The sequence below is a fragment of the Amborella trichopoda genome, chromosome 9 (genome assembly GCF_054954075.1).
Source record: "Amborella trichopoda isolate Santa Cruz 75 chromosome 9, AtrichopodaSantaCruz75HAP2 v2.0, whole genome shotgun sequence".
NCBI classification, from domain to species: Eukaryota; Viridiplantae; Streptophyta; class Magnoliopsida; order Amborellales; family Amborellaceae; genus Amborella; species Amborella trichopoda.
In genome coordinates this window covers 13,993,686-14,015,427 of record NC_142344.1, presented here as the reverse complement: position 1 = coordinate 14,015,427, position 21,742 = coordinate 13,993,686, and the positions used below count along the sequence as shown (strand labels likewise).

At 35.9% G+C, this 21,742-nt stretch overlaps 2 protein-coding genes across 2 annotated transcripts; one reads left to right on the top strand and one right to left on the bottom strand.

The window, feature by feature from the left end:
* Window positions 1-1,459: 1,459 nt before the first annotated feature.
* LOC18424414 (mitogen-activated protein kinase 13) lies at window positions 1,460-14,851 on the top strand. The gene is made up of 6 exons (XM_006829001.4): window positions 1,460-2,058; window positions 5,340-5,472; window positions 5,582-5,719; window positions 13,267-13,599; window positions 13,705-13,891; window positions 14,224-14,851. The coding sequence occupies exons 1-6, from the start codon at window positions 1,781-1,783 to the stop codon at window positions 14,394-14,396; spliced, it is 1,242 nt and encodes a 413-aa protein (XP_006829064.2). The 5' UTR covers window positions 1,460-1,780; the 3' UTR covers window positions 14,397-14,851.
* A 1,128-nt stretch (window positions 14,852-15,979) lies between these two features.
* On the bottom strand, window positions 15,980-21,019 carry LOC18424413 (putative polygalacturonase). Its single transcript, XM_006829000.4, has 6 exons — window positions 20,972-21,019; window positions 20,551-20,883; window positions 19,568-19,688; window positions 18,112-18,286; window positions 17,827-17,897; window positions 15,980-16,947 (listed from the first exon to the last, which is right to left on the bottom strand). The coding sequence occupies exons 1-6, from the start codon at window positions 21,002-21,004 to the stop codon at window positions 16,217-16,219; spliced, it is 1,464 nt and encodes a 487-aa protein (XP_006829063.1). The 5' UTR covers window positions 21,005-21,019; the 3' UTR covers window positions 15,980-16,216.
* Between the last annotated feature and the right edge of the window lie 723 nt (window positions 21,020-21,742).

The window sequence follows — 21,742 nt, the reverse complement described above, 5'->3', positions numbered from 1 at the left end:
GTTCTCACTGCATACAACCTAAGGATTAGAGGAAATTTTTTTATGGAAGTTTAGCTGGTAACCCTATTAGTGGAGGGCTTGGTCGTGTTCTTTGGGATCATCTTGGTAGAATTTACACATTTTTCTAGTAATTATTCATGGGAAAGGTTTCTATGCTTCCCCTACAGCAAAGAAGTTCTATCCTTTTCCTACCATCCAGTCGTCCAATTTTGATCAAGAGAGTCACTCACCGTTTGATCTAAGATCCAACGTCTCAAAGTATTTTATTTTTAGTTGTTTTATACAAATTGCATGAAGATGAAATTTGGTACGTGCTATCGTCTCATTGGGGGCACACCTATAAAAAGTATTAAAAATAATTTTTCGATAAAATATAATGACCAAAATACCTTTTGAAACTTTCAAGGATACTTTGATCATGTTATTTTATGGAAAATATTTTTTTATATTTTTCGCTAGTGCAAGCTTAATAGCGGAATGAACGTCCAAAATTTGGTGTCAAAATAGTTTATAAAAAAAAAATTAAAAATAAAATAGCATAGAGACGTGACAATGTGATTGAGACAATCTTAGCCCTCCATTCAGAATGGACGGTTGGATAAGAGGGAGGATAGAACTTCTATGCTGGAGGGGAAGCATAGAAAACTTGCCCATTATTCATGGGATGTATGAAGGCCCGCCTTCAAAAAAAAAATTGAGAAATTATTGTTCATAACCGTCTAAATTCTTAAAATTACAAGAATACCTTAATTTTACAAAATTTATGTGCATATCCCTTTTTTCTCCTATTTTTTATTATTAAAATATACCCCCCACTACAGATCTTTTAGGTCCATAGTGTTCAAGGTTCATGCAGAGTGAGGGCACTATAGATGGTGCTACAAACCTCCTAAGTTTGCAGTGGTGCAGATGGGAGGAAGCACCTTGCACCGCTACAAACTTAGCAAGTCAGCAGCAGTTTCAAAAATCACAAGAACCATTGTGGATCTATTATGTCCATAGTACTTTCTAGTGCTACATACCTATCATATCCATATCAGGGGCATGTTAGGAAAAAAAAGAAGGCATCTACGTCAATCATGAGAACTTGAAATATTAAAAAATATTATTATAGGTTCATCCCAAAAAGCTTCAAGAAAATACCCTTGAAGGCATTAGAAATATAGATCCTAACCCTTCTTCACCTTAAAATGACTTTAATAACATTATCTAAAAATAAATTATAGGTTCATTCCAAAAAAAAATGAAGAGAATACTCTTGAGCCATTAGAGACATTGTTCCAAACCCTTCTTCACCTTAAAATGACTTTAAAAAATAGAAAACATATTGCATGCATGAAATGAAATGGCAAAAAATACCCATGATGGATGAGCCATTTGGCAATTTAATTTTTGGCAAGGCCAAAATCCATCCAATCAGCTAACAAACTTAAACCGTTATCGCAATGAATTTCTCTCTACTGTTATTGCACTGAATCTCTCCTTCTTTCTTTCTCTCTCTAACAACTCTCTCTTTCTCTCTCTAACGGGCAGCTGTAGAAAAATAACGCTTTTATCAACCTCTCAGCAACCATCCCAATCTCTTCATTTCTCTCCCCTCTCTTCTCCCTGTTTTTGTTTTTCATGAACAGTACATATAGAGAAGCAACCAAGAACCCTCTCCTCTCCCTGTTTATTGTTTATGTTTTTCATGAACATAACAGTACATATAAAAAAACAACCAAACAGAACATATAGAGAGAAGTAGACAGAAAACACGATGTGAGAACTAGGGTTTTCGATGGGCGACGAGGTGGTTCGTTTTTCTGGTTTGTTACAGGAGCACAGAAAACACGATGTGATGGGGAACGAGGAGGTTGGTCCTTCTGGTTCGTTGCAGGAGCACATAAAAGAGGGAGAAGAAGCCATAAATGATCGTGGCCTTGTACTTGTGAGGTACATTAATCATGGTCTTGTGAGGTACATTAAACACAATGTGCAGGACAAAGTATTTGAGCTTCCAGAAAAGTACATCCCTCCCTTCACAGTCATAGGAAAAGGGGCTTATGGCATGGTCTGGTTTGTGCTCCATCTCTTTATCTCTCTTTCTTGTTTTCCCTCTTCTTTTTCTCTTTCTCTTGTACAATTCTGTTTCTTTGTCTGTCTCGATTGCTTATGCACAGGAAATGTACCCATGCTTTGTTATTCTTTTGATATATGTCTCAGTTGTTTTCTGAGAAAGATTGAGGATCATGCATAATTCTGCTATTTCCTTTGAGGCTTGGTTAAATTTGAACGAAATTCTTCGAATGCTTTTACTGTTAAACGAATCCTGGAAGTTGGGTTTTGTTTGGTTTGATTTGAATGGCGACTCTGCCTTAGAGAGAGAGAGAGAGAGAGAAGTTCTCAGTTCTTTTGTGAGAGATTGAAGGTCATGCATAATTCTGATATTTCCTTTGGAACAAAATTCTTTGTCTACACCACTTCTTCATAGTGTTTTTCAGCTTTTACTGTCAACCAGAATCTTGGACATCTGGTTTTGTTTGGTTTCGTTTGAATGGCTAATCTGCAGCAGAGAGAGAGAGGCAGAGAATCTTGGAAGTCTGGTTTTGTTTCGTTTGATGATATGAGGCTAGGGTTTTGTCGAGTTTTTGGAGAGAGATAAAGGAATGATAAGAGGCTAGGGTTTTTGTCGAGTTTTTTTTGTTCGTGGATTCGGTGTCGCTAGTGGACCTAATGTCATTAAATGATTAGTTTTTTTTTTTTTTCTTTTTAAAAATTAAAAAAATGATTTGCATATGGCCCTAAAACTTTTAGGTAAAATACAAAAGATTTGGTCAACCACCTTCTTTTTTTTTTTTTTTAAGTAAGACCGTGCCTAACCTTTAAAGCACAATTCTACTAACAAAAAGAGCTAAAACGACTAAAAAAATATGAAAATTCATCGATGAATAATTTTGAAAAAATATAAAAAAGTGGGTTGACCAAATTTTGAAAAAATATAAAAAAATGGATTAACCAAATTTGAAAAAATAAAAAAAAAACTGGGTTGATTGACCGGAACTCCATCCTCAATTCCATTATTGTCTACGATTGAAAAATCCCTACAATGAAATCAGCTTCATTTTCTATTATGGCTAAGTTAAAAGAAATTTCTTTAAACTTAATAATTCTATATATATATTCAGTGTAAAGAAAGAATTATTCGCCGTTTGGTACCGAAATTACTAGCCCTATGCTTGTTTAACCGCACTCTCTCTAACTTCTCTTTTTTATCTCCTCTCCCTTTCAACCCAGAAGTTTCTCAGCCTTCGTTACGAAAGTGTACGTGAGAGATTTGTGAGTGTGGTCGAGATATCAAAAGAGGAGAGAAGATTTTAGAAAAGGGCAAGCTTTCTATGTTTTTTCTACAGCATGAAACTTATATATTTCTCCATATCCAACCTTCCATTTTGAATGGCGGGTTAAGATTGCCCCAATCACAATCTCAAATCTCTACATTATTTTATTTTAAATTTTTTTCTATAAACTATTTTCACACCAAATTTTGGACATCCCATCCTCTATTAAACTTGCACTAGCGAAAAATATAAAAAAATATTTTCAATAAAATAAAAGGTACAAAGGTATTTTGATCATTATATTTTTTTTAAAAATATTTTTAATATTTTTTATAGGTACACCCCAATGAGAAGATGACACGTATCAAATTCATATTCATTCAATTTGTATAAAAAAACTAAAAATAAAATACTTTGAGATGTCGGATCTAAGATCAAACGGTAAGTGGCACTCTTGATCAAAATTGGACGGCTGGATGATAGGGTGAAGTATAGAAACCTTTTCCTTTTAAAAAAACCATGAATTAAAGAAAAATTATACATAGAGAGCATAAGACACCTTTTAAATAACTTATAAAATATATTAATACGTAAAGGATGCGGTTTTGTAGAAATGCGGGGTACAATATGCGGGCTTGGCAATAAATATATTTTTCAAAATATAATTTGATCCTAATTTTTGGAGGATATATAATCTTTAACATGGAGATCATGAACATGAATTTTTTTTTTGAAAACTAAAATAATAATTATATCAAAAAGACATTTCGATTGTTAGTTACAATTGTTTTTAGATGGACCACTTATTTGCATCCATCTTTAAGATGGATGCTTAGACCTCTGGACTGCATATTGTAGAAATGTATATTATAGAAATACGGTCCAACCCACATGAAACATTTGTTCTTTACACAATGAGGTCACAATCACTCTTGTTTTTAAAATTTCAAATTTGGTGATTGTAAGAGTGCCATTGAATATATTCAAAGTGCAAAAAAAAATAAATTTAGACTTCATGACTTATCCCAAGCCACGCGATTTGGTATCTAATGACCTGAAGTAATTGCGATCTTTTTGTAACCAAAAAAAAAAAAAGTGTCTCTTTGTATACAATCCCATATTAATATTGGGTGTAGGTGGTATACAGATGCATTCGTAGCTGTAGACATAAGGTGCATCTTACATAATTTTGATGGAAAATGTTTTTAGGATTATTTCAAAGGGTGCGGTTTGTATAGAGCCTAGGCTCTAAACAATCAAATTAGAGCCTGCCTTCAAATAATGTCGAGAAATATGGTTTCAATAACAGAAATATTTTTGATAGCCTTAAAATATATTTTCATCTTTATTTATAAAGTTTAAAGCTTAAAAAATAATGTAGATTAAGAGACCTATGAAAACTTGAAAATCTTGAAATTTGACGGTCCAAAAGTGCATTACAAAATACACTATTTCCAAAATTTGAAATCTATCTTTTTATTATGTCCATACATCTTGATATCGAGAAGATGAATTGGAGGATATTTGGGCATCAAAACAATATCTTCTAATGAAATTTATGAGGTAGGCTCGAATTTGATTGTTTAGAACCTCGGCACTATATAAAATTTTTTCTATTTCAAAATCTATTTTTATATCTAATTATAAAATTTTAAATTTAAAAAATACTTAAAATCAAGTAGATATATAAACATATGAAAATATTGAAAATGGACGATGTAGATAATATGTTGTAAAATGCACTATTTTTTAGACTTAAAATCTTTTTATTTTTCATGATCAGAAGTCTCGATGTCGAGCTGATCAATTAAAAGGTTTTTCAACATTAAAACTACAATTGTCTGATCGATTTTTAGGTAAATCCGTAGCTCTACGCAACCTTATATAAATTTTTTTTTTCCATATATTATGCAGAATTTATTAATTTTGGACTCTTCCATAAAGAAGCCCTTCGGACTTAGTTTTGCGGTTGAGAAATGGCAAAAAATATCTCAGTATTACTGGTTTATGAATATGCAGTTCTGCCATGGATTCAGAAAGACAGATAAGAGTTGCCATCAAGAAGATTGAGAATGCATTTCAAAACGGACTTCGTGCCAAGCTCACATATCGGGAAGTTAAGCTCAACGCCCATCTTAGTGGCCATGAAAATGTAAGCACCCTCTCTCTCTTTCTCTCCAAAAATCGTGAAAATTCTGAGCATCTGCTCACTTTCCTATTCAAACAAGAGATGGGTTTTGCTTATTTGCTTCTCTCTCTAGATTATCGGGATCAGAGATATCATACGGTCGCCGCAGAGGGAGAAATTCAACGACGTGTACATTGTATCCGAGCTCATGGAAACTGATCTTCATCAGGTCCTCAGCTTACACGAGCCTCTCACTGAATGGCATCAAGTGGTATTCTCCCCAAACCAAACACACAAATTTTCCCTTTAACCTACTGACTGGTATGTGAATATCCTCTTTAACATTTAATTTCTAATTGGGCTGGAATTTAAGGTCTTCCCCAATAAATTAACTTGTTTTAGTTTATTGGTATCAAATATGCTACCTTTGGTCTCTTATTTTTGTTCTTTTCTAGTCTCTGCTTTAGTTATTGATTCTGCTCTTTATACGCTTTTTTGTTAATCTTTTTTTTTTCTGAGTAGCACATCCTTGTTACATTTTGAAATTGGTTCAATTCCAATGTGCATGTTGGTCCAGATGAGTTCTTTGTGCTTTGTTAGTTGTAAACCGATGTTGCAGAACACGGCAGAGCTACTCGGGCTTGGCTCCTTGCCAAGTCGAGTACAACTCAAGCCACCTAAAGAAAAAAAAACAGTAAAAAATGTATAAAAATAAGGAATCAATGTATGAAAATTAAATGTTTGTAATTTTGATTTTTCTTTTTTCTTTTTACAATCATTTGTGATTTTTTCCTCTTTTTTCCCCTTTTTCTTTACAATGATTTGTGAGTTTTTTCTTCATTTTCCCCATTTTTTTATTTTCCTCTTTTTATGGATTTTCTAAAATATCTCCAACCATCATTCAAATTTTTTCTAAATTATATATATTGATGATCGGATGGTGATGCTGATCACCACAAGATTGTCCAAGTCATAAGATTTGTATCCATGACAACTCGGTAGTAATAGTCGGCATGGTTTTGTATTTAGCCTCGTACACTTACCTAAAAGTTATCCTAAAGCGTCTAGTTTGATCTTCTATTATTCGGTGATCCGTCACAATTAAAATTGGGATACAGCAGTCTATCGCATTTCGTTGCCCGAATATTGCCTAAGTTAATATCCGTGCAGTTTATATGGGTTATGCAGAAAGTGTCATATTCATTTCACAACAAATGCAATGTTGGCATAATGAAGGTTAATTATCGTAGATCACCAATCTTGCTTTTGTTGCAAGATGGACAGAAGATAATCTTCCTCTCTTGCTTTTATTTTGTTTATCTCAGCTGGATTACTACAGTTATGCACCATGTCATGTGATCTTTACAAACAAAATCCAATTTAGAATTTGTTATCATAAGAAAATTGAAGAGAACATCATTCAAATTCCAAGCTAAGATAATAGCTCAGCTCCCAGGGGCCCATGTCAAATGTTTTGTTTAATATAATATTCTGGGCTTGAATGTTTTTTGTGGTTCTTCACTTCTTCATATGATAATGATATCATAAACATCGATATACTTTTGTGAAATTTTTTGTAAATAAAGACTTTTATGCTGCACTTTATTACACATACTTCCCCTGCCTGTCTGTTGATATCATGAGAAGAGTGAAATCACGTCCTATTGAGTTTTTTCAATCCACAGAACCACCTTCATTAATTTACAAATCTTATGGCTCTCTATCTAATTAAGATCAGATGGTTGTTCCCTATGTACATCATGTTATACTCTCCATGAAGGAAAGTGTCGTTTGCTTATGTTTGTCTGTTATGCAATCCAATGAATTGAGACTTGGCAAGGTTGCTCTTGCTGTGTCTATTTAACTATTTTTCTCAATTTCTCATTCTAATTCATACTGTGCATGTAATTTTGTTTTGCTGGCCATAAATTTTTATTTAGTTCCATCAAATTATTACTTCCCTTTGTGCATCTTTGTGCACCCAATTAAGTTTACTTTTGGGGCTAGGGACCACAAATTGAATATTATTTTTATCAGGCAGGTAATCCTCCTTTCTGGACTTTGCTTCTATAAAAGAAGCATGTTCTTGAGCTTCACTATTTCTGATGAAGACAACTAATGATTCAAGTAATAGGATTGATATTGTTGAATGAGCTTCCCAGGGAAATAGGAGGCATTTATGCTGACTGAATGTAGAATTACGAGCATGCTGCTGACAAGTGTAACCTAAAGTGATTGCATTGCATCACTAGAAAACTTCGTTTTGGTTTAATGTCCACTTTTGGGTAGTAATATTGTCAGTACCTAGAATTTCATGGATATGTATATGGGTGTCAGTGCCCAACATATGCAAGGGATTTTGACATGACAGCAAAAGAATTGTTTATACAGGGTCATTTGTACAATGAAACCATTTTTATAATGTAATACAATTATGCATGGATTCTTGTATATGCCTCATGTGTCTGAGTCGACATAATACACCCCTCACTTCGATATAGGATACTTTTATGGAAATTGTAAATCATCAGCATCATCATCCGATCTTTATACCAACTATTTAGGGTCGGCTACATGAATTTTGTTCTGCCATTCCGCTTTATCATGGGTCATACCCTCAGTCAGATCATAAGTTACTATATTTCTTCTCACAACTTCCTTCCATGCCCTTAGGGCCTTCCCCTAGCCCTTTTAGAACATACTGATATTAAATAAATATAAATAAATTGTAATATAAATAAAAAAATTATGCAAATAAATTTGACATTAAAAACGTAATTTGAGTAAAGCATGCTTCATTATCCAAGAGGACTAGGTTATAATAACCAAACCCACCATGCCAGCATACTGGTCGTTCAACCAGCTGCACCTGTGAAGGAACACACTTTAAAACCTTTAAAATTAGCATAAGCAAGGAAGGAGGTACACCATAAAAAATCCTTGATAGAAGGTTATTAATAATAAAGAAAACTTTACAAAAAAAAAGCATCAGTCCATTAGTTTTGTGGGAACTTCATTACGCAGCATTATAGATCTAGCCATTTGTGAGATATGAAGATGGTTGTATTTGGCCAACCCATTCTGATTAGTGACCTAGAGTGGTGTGGGCAATCAAATCATTGCAAGTGACTTTGCTTAAGACATTGAATCCTATTCCGCCATTTTGCTCCATGAATAGCCGTGCCCTTCAGGACTCATGAATAAGATATGGTAAAGTTTAAAACTGGCTGCCTATCTAACACAACCCTCCTAGCTCGGCATGACCAACTTGGAGCTGGCCAAGGTGGAATTAATCCATCACTAGCATCAATTTGTATTTTTGTAACATGTTGGTCGCGATGTATTTAGATACCAATATGATAAGGAAAGCATTGGATCCATCTATACTTGAAAAATACATCCCCACAATAAATCTTGTGTTGTGTAAATTACATAAATCTCATGAATCCATGATGGAAGAAACGAGTGCAGGATCCCACAGGTCAACATTGATGAGATAAAGATGATGGAAGGTTCTTCTGTAAATAGAGAAGTGAAATTTTGATTGCTTTAGGGATGGACAAATTGAGAAGATTGTTCCACATGAAAATCAATGCTTATAAATGGATAATGTTGCTGACTAGGTGAGTTATTAATCATAAACTAACTTGCATGTGCTAGTATGATGTCAAAGAGATGATCAAATGGGGGAAGACACTGCTGTAGAAGCTTAAATTCATGACTCCACTGCCTGAGATTAAGTTCTATAGTCATTGAGAATCTGATCAAACTTATGAGCCACACTATGAAGTTGTAGGAAAGAGTGATTGAGCAATGACTATGGCATGAAACTAGTGTATCATAAACTAACTTGCATGTGCTAGTATGATGTCAAAGAGATGATCAAATGGGGGAAGACACTGCTGTAGAAGCTTAAATTCATGACTCCATTGCCTGAGATTAAGTTCTATAGTCATTGAGAATCTGATCAAACTTATGAGCCACACTATGAAGTTGTAGGAAAGAGTGATTGAGCAATGACTATGGCATGAAACTAGTGTATCAGAATACCAATTCGGTTTTATATCAGGGAGGTTAACAATTGAGGCTAGTTTCCTACTTAGGAAAGTTATTGAGAAGTTTAGGGTGAAGGGAAAAGACCTCCACATGGTCTTTACTGATATAGAGAAAGCTTATGATGAAGTAGCTCGAGATTTAATTTGGTGGATGTTAGAAAAGAAAAGAGTCTTTAGATATTATATCGACTTGATGAGAGATATGTACAAGGGAGCGCTAACTAGTTGGAGGATGAGTAAGTCTTCAGTAACAATTGGCCTACAGCTGGGGTCAACATTGAACCCATACCTCTTTGTATTAGTTATGGACGATTTAACTAGGCACCAACAAGATGAGGTGCCGTGGTGTATGTTGTTTGCGGTTGATATAGTTTTGATCGATGAGATCCAAAGTGGCGTCAACTCAAAGTTAGAACTTCGAAGGAATGCTCTAGAATCTAAAGGTGTTAAAATTAACCGAAATAAGGTGGAATATATGGAATGCAAGTTAAGTAATAATAGGCACAAAGATGAGGAAGTAGTTAAGATTGCCAGCTAAAAAATATCAAAAAGAGCGCACTTTCGATAACTTGGGTCGAGAATCCAAGAAAATGGAGAGATTGAGGAAGTTGTCGAACATAGAATTAGAGCTGGGTGAGCAAGTGGAGATGTACAATTGGAGTTTTATGTGATCGCCGTATACCAATGAACTTGAAGGGAAAATTCTATGGGACAACTGTGAGACTAGCTTTGCTTTATGGAGCGGAATGCAGTCAAGAAACAACATACCCATTGGATGAGTGTAGCTGAGATGAGGATGTTGAGATGGATGAGTGGCAGTACAAGAAGGGATAAAATTCGAAGTGAATATATTAAGGAGAACTTACATGTGGCTCCAATAGGCGATAAGATGAGAGAAAGTAGACTTATTGGGCTGGCCATGTACAACGTAGGTTAGGTGCAACACCTATTGGGAGGTGCAAGTTGGTTCAAGTGAAAGGCTTAAAAAGGCAAGGGGTAGGCCCAAAAGAACATGGTTGGAAGTAGTGAGGATAGATGTAGAGACTAATGGTCGTGTTGAGGGTATGGTCCTTGATAGAGCAAAATGGTGGACCGGGATTCGTATAACCGACCCCAAATAGGAAAAGGCTCTGATGATGATGATAAGTCATCGAAAATCTGATGTTCTGAACATTCCCCTCCCTTATGCCTTTCCTCAGTAAAGCTACATCAATGTCATGTTGAGTAAACCAAAACTGTCATTTTGAATCATTGATCAACAACAACAAAAACAAGTATCTTCTTAACCTGAGATCCTAGAATGACATTCTCTGACCATTATCTTACGTAGAGATGTGGAAACTGTTGTAATATCAACAAGAAATATGGGCAAAACAATTCCATTTCTGTTTGTGATTTTATTACTTTTATGGTAAAGGATGGGGCCTTTAAGCTTCTAGCCTGAAGCAGACACTTGATTGCTTCTGCTGATAGTACCCCTACAACCATATTTTTCTGATGATGAAAGCATGGTCGCCATGCATGATCTAAATTTAAGTGTTCAAATGTGGGATTATTTTGACTATATCATATGCCTTGTTACCGCTCTATCAACATATTTGACCCACATTTCTAGAGGGAGTGTAAGTTAACTTAGAGATCTACTAGTGTCTTTTTCTTGGGATCTGCTGGTGTCCTATGGCTGTAACCAACAGATGGAGGTTGACATGCATTAACTTGCATGCCATGAATTCAGAGACTATCACCTGAAAACAAGCAACGATTACAATGATATGGACATCAATGATGTCCTTTATATTCTTCCTTTTTATGGGTCTTAGTGGTCTTTGGTCTTTATTGTATTGAGTTTTTAGTGGTCTTTGGTCTTTGTTGTATCGAGTCTTTCGTGGTCTTTGTTATGACCCTTCCATTTATGGTTGCTTCACTTTTGACTTAGTGCATGCTTTTCCATATTTCATGGTAGAAAACTTGGACTCAGGGTGGAACTCAGGGCCCTCCATGAGCGAGTCAGTTCAGTGAGTACCACGTTGACTTGCTGAGTTTTCATGGAGTTGGCCGAGTAGAGCTGAAAATTCCTGAAAAAATGGGGAAAAATATTAGAAATACAGAGAACGGAAAAAATAAAATAAACATATACAATATAGTAAATGATAAAAAAGGATGTTATTGGCTTTTGTACCCATTGAAATTATGTGACAATATTATGTAACGCTGAGGGATATTATAATTTTCTACCATTCAAATCATCCTAAAACACCTCAAAATTGAAACCCCCAAACCAGATTTGCGAATCGCCTTTGGATATAGTTGATCTAAGCTATTGTAATTTTAGGGTGAATAGTAAAGCCCAATCGTCATCATTATAGCCTTTTCCCAATTAATTGGGGTCGGCTAATAGTAAATCCCAAATAAAAACTGTTTTTGTTTTTTTTGGTTGTTTGTGAGAAAGCAACTTATGATTTGATGAAGAACCCAAAAACAGGCTTAGGGAACAAATTTCATCCATGACCGATTTATTGTTGCAAAGAGATCCCAACTTTTTCATTTCGGTCAACAGCTAGGTCGACATTTTCGATCTCCCTAAAATCCACTTTTTTCTCAAATCTAATCTATGGACTACAACCAAAATTTGGGCTCGAACTTATGCTTTAATGGAGAGAAATGAGGAAAAGGGAAGTTGGATTTTGCTTACTTTATATTTCTGAAAATCAATCAAACTTTGTGAGTTGTGACAGACGTGCCGAGTCTGCCAAGCACTTGTCGAGTTGCTACAGCACGCACACAAGTTGCTACATTGACTTTTGCCGAGCCTGAGTGACTCGGCTCAGTCCAAGTGGACAGAGATTGCTAACACTTCCATATTTGTTTGGCTTATAGTATATTTTGGTTGAGTTCACATTTCTCGTTATCTCAATTTGTTGTGATCAATCATCCTCAACTTTTCTACAGTACATGGTGGTCACGTAACTCTTGTTATGTGAAGATAGGTTTGGAGGTTTGGATTTCAGGAGCAGAAACCTAAATTTCAAATCCAGATTAGAGTTTTTCTCTATCAAATTTGATGGAAAAAAATAATATAAAGAATTTAGAAAACAATGAAGTATGGGCCCTTTTGAAAAATGGAAGATGAATGAACTAAATTTAGGCAGAGTTTGGGGTATGAGCACAGAAATGGAGATCTTACTACTACTATTCAACTGGTTTAGGCAGGAGTTGGATGAAACTATCATTTCGTGTGCGTTTGTATCCATCCTAGTTAAATGTGTTTCATGAAGTACTGCATGATGTGGATGAGATGGTTTGCCCTTTTGACAGTCAACTTGAAGTGTCAATCTCTACGAATCTAAAAAGAACACATAGGGACTTCATACTCGATCATTAACCTATTGTAAGCTGTGACTTCATCATGTAAATTAACCTCACTTTCTTATTTCATGTTCTCTTTGAAATTTCAATGTGAAAAAATACTAGCTGCAAATACTTTCGAAGGAATTATTGGAAACAAAGATATCTCTAGAACACATTTTTCTTGTTGCAAACTGTTGGGGCAGCACACGTGGAGTTTTTCTTTTTCAGTATCATTAAGATATGCATGCTCATTTTAGTTCCTGGAATGTTTTTCATACCATTTCAGAACCAGCCAGAAATCTTATTATATCTTTCCTTTTGTTTATCTGACGTTTGCATATGTTACTATAGACTCTTTATATCTTTTGGTAAATTAAAAATTTGGGTGAGTGATGCTTGGACTTGAATTTGGCAGTATATCTTGTATCAATTGTTGCGAGGATTGAAGTACATTCACTCGGCCAATGTCTTGCACCGTGATTTGAAGCCTTCAAATTTGCTCGTGAGTTCTGACTGTACCCTTAAGATATGCGACTTTGGACTTGCGCGGATTAATTCTCCAAGAGCCCTTATGAATACAGAAGTGGTGACATTTTGGTATCGAGCACCAGAATTACTCCTTGGTTACCCGAGATATACTTATTCAGTTGACATTTGGTCTGTTGGCTGTATATTCATGGAATTGGTAACTGGAAAACATTTGTTTCCAGGTGCCAATAGTACCGACCAACTCCAGCTTATTTGTAAGGTAAAACTCTAAAAGACATGTTTCAACTTGAGATATGATATTCAGTTCAAATGAATTGTGGTCTGATACCCTACCTTTTTTATTCTTATGCAAAAACAAAAAAAGCTACTTGGATCACCTGATGAATCAAGCCTCTGGTTCTTACAAACTGATGAAGCACGCCGAAGATATGTTCGACAAATCCTACATTTCCCCAAGCATCAATTATCGCAGAGATTTCCAGCTATACCTCCGATTGCCATTGACTTGGTTGAGAAAATGCTGGTCTTTGATCCAAATAAGCGCATCACATGTACTTGGCTTTCTCATCTTATGAATTTCTAAGATAGTATAATCCAATGGACTATGCAGAGATATAGTCTGATGTCATCACCATATGGTGGAAGAATGGATAGTGATAGAGAGGGAGTGGACTAAATGTCAGAGTGAGAGGGAAATCCACCCATTCTTTCTTCACTGTATCTCATTTCTTCTGACGGTGATGATTCAGTGAACTGTGTTTTTTCTTAGTCCATTGAGTGCCGTATACTTTCACATTTAAGAATTGAAGTTTTGGTGATGTTTTTGTTTTCTATTTTGTATTTTCAAGTTTGGCAGCACTAGTGAATGTCATGTTTTAAGCAGGTGATGAGGCATTGGCCCACCCATACTTGGAAAAGCTACATGACATCAGCGATGAACCAACATGCACCTCACCTTTGAGTGCTGATTTTGGCGATTTACCATTAACGATAGAAGATTTTAAGGAGCTTGTTTGGGAGGAATCCTTGAAATTTTCTCCAGATCTGAAGCCATAGCAAGTAGTGTTAGTTCATTATCAGCTTTGGCCTATAAAGGGCATCACTGGGTTGCTTAACCAGTGGAATAACACAGAAGTGATTGGTGCAGCAGTGTGGCATGACCATTGATTCTTTGATTCTTTTTCACAATTGCATTTATTACTCATATGAGTAGTTTAAGACCTTCCTTTTATCAATTCATTTGTGGCGCAATACATGGCCTGTCAATTGGTTCTTTGTATGATGTGGGACAGGAGTAGTTACTTTGCTTGTTGTATACTGGGTAGCATGAGCAGGTTTTGGTCCGTCTCATATGAAGGGTGATGGGTAGCACAACTTCAGTTATGAAATGGAAGATGTAAGCCTTGTAATTTTCTTTTGCTTATTCAGATAAGTTCTTGAAGTTGTGTACGGTAAAGTGTGACTTGCCTTTTTCAGTTTCGGATATGAAGAGGTAATGCTTTTGAGAACAACTCTACTTCAGTCCCTTAGACTTGGAGAAATTATCTTCATGTATATGATGAATTACTGATCTTAATCAGGAGCTATATCTTACAGATTATTGAACGTGATGCAGTGAAACTTCTGGATTTGATAATATCAGGTTCTATGACGTTTCATGCTTGAAAATGCGGAACCAATTATTGTAGGATAGATAATTCATCTTTTGTTTATACAATAGGTAATTTCTCTTAGCAGAGAAATTAATTTGGAACCTATTTTAACTAAGTTTCAATTAGTTCTTTATGGAAATAAGTAATGGGGAATTCAGAAAATTGCAAGTGATGCCATTTGATCATTCTTGCTTTGGTAATGGTAGGTTCTATTACCTCTCAAGCTTGAAAATGCAGAACTCGTGTATAATTCATTGTTTGTTTATCACTAAGTAATTGATCTTAAGCAGAAATGAGTTTAAAGCTATTTCAAGTTCTAAACTGTTTTTTTTAAATACTGTGAGTTACAGGAAATTCAGGAAATTGCAAGTGATGCTAATAATCCTTTCAGATTTGTTAAACTTAGGTTCTATGGGACCTTTCAAGATTGAAGAATGCAGAATCCAAGTACCATAGGACACTGCCTTTGGTTTTCAATTGAATAAATTAGCGAGTTTGAAAAAGAAAAAGGAACACCTTATCTTCTATAGATCAGTAGATTCCTCAACAAGTGGTAAACAAAATGCGATGCTATCAAATTTGAGGTGAAGCAATAGAATTATCCTCAGCACAATTGTTGCATTAGCTTATGAGAGAGAAAACATTCTCCCTCTCTTTATTTATTTATTTAATTTTGGCTGCTTTCCGTGACCTAGATCTTTAATTTTCTCAATCATATAATTATGTTTCTGTGGAACTTTCTAGACAAATTTAGAGAAAAATACTCCTATTTCTTTTTTAGAGCATAAAGCATATGTTAATTTCACCTACTTTTTAAAACAATTGTTTAAGCTCAAATAGAGTATGTTCATAACTATCACCATTGCACACATAATAAATATTTAAAAAAATTAAAAATAAATGAATCACCAAATATATAAAATAAAATAAAATAAATATATGTTATGTGATTATAAAAAAAGTAGAATTAAAAGGAAGTCACAAAAGTGAAACAATGCTTTTTCTATAAATTTTCCAATTTTTTATGCATCCATCAGAGATAAGTATCACATCCCATTCTCCTATTGCATGTCATGTCATTTGTATAAATATTTTTCCACTGCTTCAACAGATATCAGAAGACGGAAAAAGGGAAAGAAAGGCAGCATCCTTAGTCGAATGCTATACCATTTTTGTTGGGTAAGCTACACCATGACTCCAACACAACAAGCACTCATATATTAGTCAATAAATCAGGGGATGAGTATGGCTATGCCTATAAGAGGCTGATGAGCATGCTTGGAACTCAACGTCATCGATCGGGTCCCTATCCGTCGGGAATGGGCAATCACCATACCCGCTCTCCGGCAAAAGACTGCATGGTGTCGGCGTCACCCCGCTCGACGTCCCGCTCACGTATGTGCAATTCCATGGAAGCTTCTTCTTCTTCGACTTTGGCGACATTCCTATCGTCACATTCGAAATGCATATATCCCCAAATGGAGCCTTTGGAATACCCTCCAATTTACCAGCAATGGTGACATTCTCAGAGATGACATCTCTGTAATTGATTCCAGAAACAACCGGAAATGCATTTGGGTCCCATTTGTTATCAGGGTGGGACCCATAGGAGCCAGTCATGGTAAAAACCCACTTCATGTTTTCAAGGTTCATTCCTTTAACATAGATGTCTTTGACAAAGCCACCCCTGCCGGGAGAGGTCTTGATTCTGACAGCAGCCTCAGAGTTGACTGCCTGGATGTCCTGGGCACGGACGTCCTGGATCCCACCAGACATCTCGCTTCCCAGGGCGATGACAGCAGAAAACGGGGAGACACAGAACAGGCGGCGGATGATTATGTGCTGGCTAGGCATTCCAAAGGCAATGCCATACTCGTCCCACCCTGACTTGATCGCGATGCAATCATCGCCCGAGACAATGTTGCAGTCCTCGATGCGGACGTGTGTGCACGAGTCTGTAGGGGTGGCCAACAGGTTACACTTTTGAGAGAGAGAGAGACTAAAAGTCAAGGTGGGTAGGTCTAACTACTTTGAACAGCCCAACTGCTCCACTAAGAAAGGGGTTATTAGAAAATGGGCTCATCCGTGAAGAGTGGATCAGACAATGCTGCAGTGTTTTTTCACTCCTGAATGGGGTGGAGAAAAAGGCGTTTTCCCTTTCAAATGCTCTTGCAAACAGGGCCTTAACTTTTCAAAATAAGATTCATGCCAAAAGGGTATCCACCGTTCATACACGATGATGAACGGTGGATATTGTACCTGTACCCAGGTGAATTGGAGCAGCCCTGCTGCATAGCATAAACCTTCGTTATTGGGTACCATTCTATTTTTATTTTTCAATGTTCAAGTCAGGATTTACTTAGCCCAAACCTTCCACTATGAAAGCTTCAGCCTAGAGCCTATTCTCGTGAGTTGGTTTCAATTTGACTTGATGATTACTTTTAAGACTAAATTAGGATGTCCCCTTTTCAATCTAGCCACCAACTTCATTAAAGAAATAAATGACAACCTCTATTGCTTCTTCTAAAATTCAAATCCAACTTAATTTTTTTGAGGACATGCCTTGTTCAAATTTTATAAGATTTTGTTCAAACCCCACTTTGACCACATTGAATTTGAAAAAATTATAATTTTATAGTATAATCGCCCTGACGGAATAAACTCGAATGAACATGGAAATGTGCTTAAGTAAGCTGGGGTGGGAATGGAAAACAAATTTCAAATTAAGATGGATGGATGGGTTGCACGCCCAAGTGGGGAGAGAGAGAGAGAGAGAGAGGTGGGTAGCTCCTCTCAATTAGGGTGAAGTGCATGGAGGCTTGTAAGACGCTCACCAGGGTTGATACCATCAGTGTTGGGGGAAGTCACAGGAGCAGAGATGGTGATGCCTTTCACAATAACATTGCTGCAACAAAATTCAACATCATCACACACTCTTCAATGCGAAGTAAAAATGTCACTATAGAGAGAGATCTTAAAAGGCACACTGTTATGTATTCCGGCCCTTCTTTATGAGTGGTCCTGAGTTCAATCCTTGTCGTTAGTTTTAACAAGTGGTCCTGAGTTCAATCCTTATCGTTAGTTTTAACATTCAAAAAGAGAGAGAGGGAGAAGAGGACCTGGAGTAGACGGGGTGGACGTTCCATGAAGGGGAATTGATGAGGGTGAGGGATGAAATGATGACTTGGTCCGAAAACAATATCTCAATAAGGTAACCTCTTGTGTGTTTGAGGGCGCCCTGGCGGAATTTCTGCCACCACATTTGTCCCTGACCGTCAATTGTACCATTGTCACCTGAGATTCATATTCTTAAATATTATGAGACTGTATTCAGTAAGACCGTTTATCTTTAATCCAAGGATGTCACAATCAATGTTGTTAGATTTGCTTCACAGTTTTGATCGGTTTGGTAAAAAAAAAAAAAATGAAGCAATTTGGTGCTTCGGAAAATTTGGGGTTGTCTTTGTTTTTTTATTTAAAATTTAATATAAATAAATTATATATTAACATATAAAAATAATGGCAAAAATTTTTAAAAAAATTTTAAAAAATATTTTATATAAGCATTTATTTTTTTGACTGAAACACCTTAAAATGGTAGTACCACGCTTCCCTTCGCTTCGATCTATGTTTATGCTTAAAATCCAAAAGCTTAAACATTTTTTGCCAAAGATAAACGAATTTGATAACATTGGTCACAATTACCAGAGTGAAAGAGAAAAAGAGATATCAATCATCCAGAGAGAGATCATTCCCTAGATGATGGCTCTCACTTTTTTGGGAATAAAGGCAATTCTATGGTTTCATCGCTCAGTTAGGGTGTCTTTGTTTTCGAGGGTTCACCATACACCTGTGGTGTATAATAATACATCCACGATGGGAGAGAGTAAGTACTAACAATAAAGAAGGACCGTTTATCGTCCCTACCCAATAATGGGGGAATGGGCCAGGCGGCCTGGGCCACAAAATGTGGTGTGCAAGTCGGCCGGCCCACCACCACAGGTAGACTGGGTTTATGCTAGAGCCATGAGGACCGGGCCAAAGCTATTTTTCCTTTATGTTTTTCCAGTGCGGTCCATTGCAGGCCCGCCCTAATTAACGGACCCATGATGTATATAACCGTTTGTGTATGGTCTTCCTTTACGTTTGGTCATTTTTCTTAAGTAAAACCAAATCCCTGATTTCCACACTCGGAGACTTTATTCATTATCTCGATAATGACGAAAATAGCCCCATAAAATGATCAAAATACCCCCGGATTTCTTCACAAAAGCCCATCTTTTTAAATTTTTTTGCGATCAAAATACCCTCGAATCGATTGGATTTAAATCAAAATTTTGTTTTGCCCTGGTCCCGGGCCGCCCAGCCCATGGCCGAGCCTATGACTGTCTAAGAAAAGCATATTTCTAATAATCTTCCTCATAATTACTCGTTAAGAAGCATAATATTCTTAATAATCTTCATTCAACATTTACACATGATTAGCCGTTAAGATGAAATTAAAAAATGGAAGAAAAAATATAACAAAATATTAAGATAATAATCAATTGAAAAGGAAATTAGAGAGAGAGAGACCTGTAATGACAACGTCAGTGAGATTGAAGCCTGAGATGAGGCTGCTATATCTAGGGCCAGGGGTATCCCTTCCCACCCCATATGAAGGTAGAGGAGGGATTATCGGCCACTCATTCATGTCCTGCTCCCAATAATTAAAAGGAAATAAAAATATATATCAATCAATAATCTATGTATAAACATGTCCCTGCAAATATTAGAAACTAGGTTAATGCAAAAATATTACCCAAAAAGAGTTATTATTCAACATTAATAAAGGTGCAAACTTTAAAAGATTGCCCCAAAATTTAATCATAGCAAGCACTATCTATATCTAACTAAATAAAGCACACAAAAACCAATCCATTGAATACCTACTATAAGAAAATAAGAGCTTTCCCCTTCATGAAAATAAGTTAAAATTGAGTGACTACTTACTGTTTGATCTATAGAGCCTACCTTCAAATAGTGTCGAGAAATGTGGTTTTAATATTGAAAATATTTGTAATAGCCTTAAAATATATTTTTATATTTATTTATAAAGTTTAAAGCTTTAAAAATAGTGTAATCGACATATCTATGAAAACTTAAAAATCTTGAAAATTGACGGTTCAAATACTCACTACAAAATACACTATTTTTGAAACTTGCAATTCTTTTTTTTTTTCATGTCCATGCATCTTGAGTATCAAAACCTCCTATTCTAGTTAAAATATTTATTTAGAGCCTTGGCTCTATATAAACTTTTCCCAAGAAAAAGGAAACCATGTCATTAACATGGAAGGCAGGGGTATCCCCGTCATTTCTTACTGCAGAATATAAACCATCGCCGGAAAAATTCACAGGACCATTGGGATCCAGCAAATACAGCGCCCGAAAAAACAGAGAGTGAAAAAAGTAATTTAAAATACACAAAAATAAGGACCATAAAAGAAAGCGATTATAATAAAGAAACCAAATAAAAAAAAGAAAACAAAAAAAAAGAAAACAGAGAAATAAAAAACCTGAGAAGCAAGAATAACCGCATCCTTGTTAAGATACAAAGTGAAGAAGCTGGTGATATTGAAGCACCCGGTGAGCCACTTTCCGGGAGGAACGTAGAGCAGCGCACCGCCATCGGACGCAAATTGGCTCAGATGAGAAACCGCTGCCTGAAAAGCGTTCGTGTTCGACGTGACTCCGTCGCCCACCCCTCCGAAATCAGTCAGTGACGCGACGTGGGTCCGGCATCTTGGTTGAAAGTATGTGAAACCTTCATCGGAAAGTTTTGTTTTCCGGCCATCTATTCCCGCGAAAAAGGCCGAAACCAAGATTAAAACTCTGGTTAAAAGCCAAACCTGCAAAAAAAACCCAACATATGAAAAATGGACTGGAAATCTATTTGAAAAAAAAGAAAAGAGAGGTGAGATTGATAACTTTACTCACTGGAGAAGTTATTTGAGAAGGAGAAGAAGCCATGGCGTGCACTGTGGTGTGTTAATGAAGTATTTAGGGTTATATTTATAGAGAGAGATGGTGGTTGTTTCTTGTGCGGAAATTTTTCTCACGCGAAAAATAGGTTAAATGCGTTGAAATTGATTGTTATATTTGTTTATTTGTTTTGGGTATTTGCATGTAGTGCACGGTACACCTGGTTTTATCGCTTGAGGTGCAGAGCAAACGGATAACGGTTGTCCGTTTTTTACCCTTACAATACTGATAATTCCCTAAAAAACACCTTCTCAATATTCTCATTTTGGCAACCCATAGTGCAAGGGAAAAGTCAAAAGATTTCAGGCTCCTGAGGGAGCATTTTGTCTATTTAATCACTTGGGCAAAACCGAGGATTACTTTTTAAATTTTTAGACATGTAATCTCCTCAATCCATGTGGTATACTAGCTTCAATCCATATGGTATACTCGATAAAATAAATTATTATTTTTTTGTTAAATTGCATTATCTTAAGGTTGAATAGAATCGGTTCAATTTATAAAAGGTGAAATCTAAAACCTAGAAATCTCAAAAATTAAATTGTTATAAACTCTACTTTTGGACATTTTATAACTTGAAAATCACGTTCCAATGATGTTTTTCCTTTAAATTCATGATTATTGTGGTCGAGATTATTAAACAATAAAACTTTAGATCTATAACTCATCTCTAACCTAGATTTTTAAGCATTGACCAAGATGGCAATAAAAATTTTTCCCTTAGTA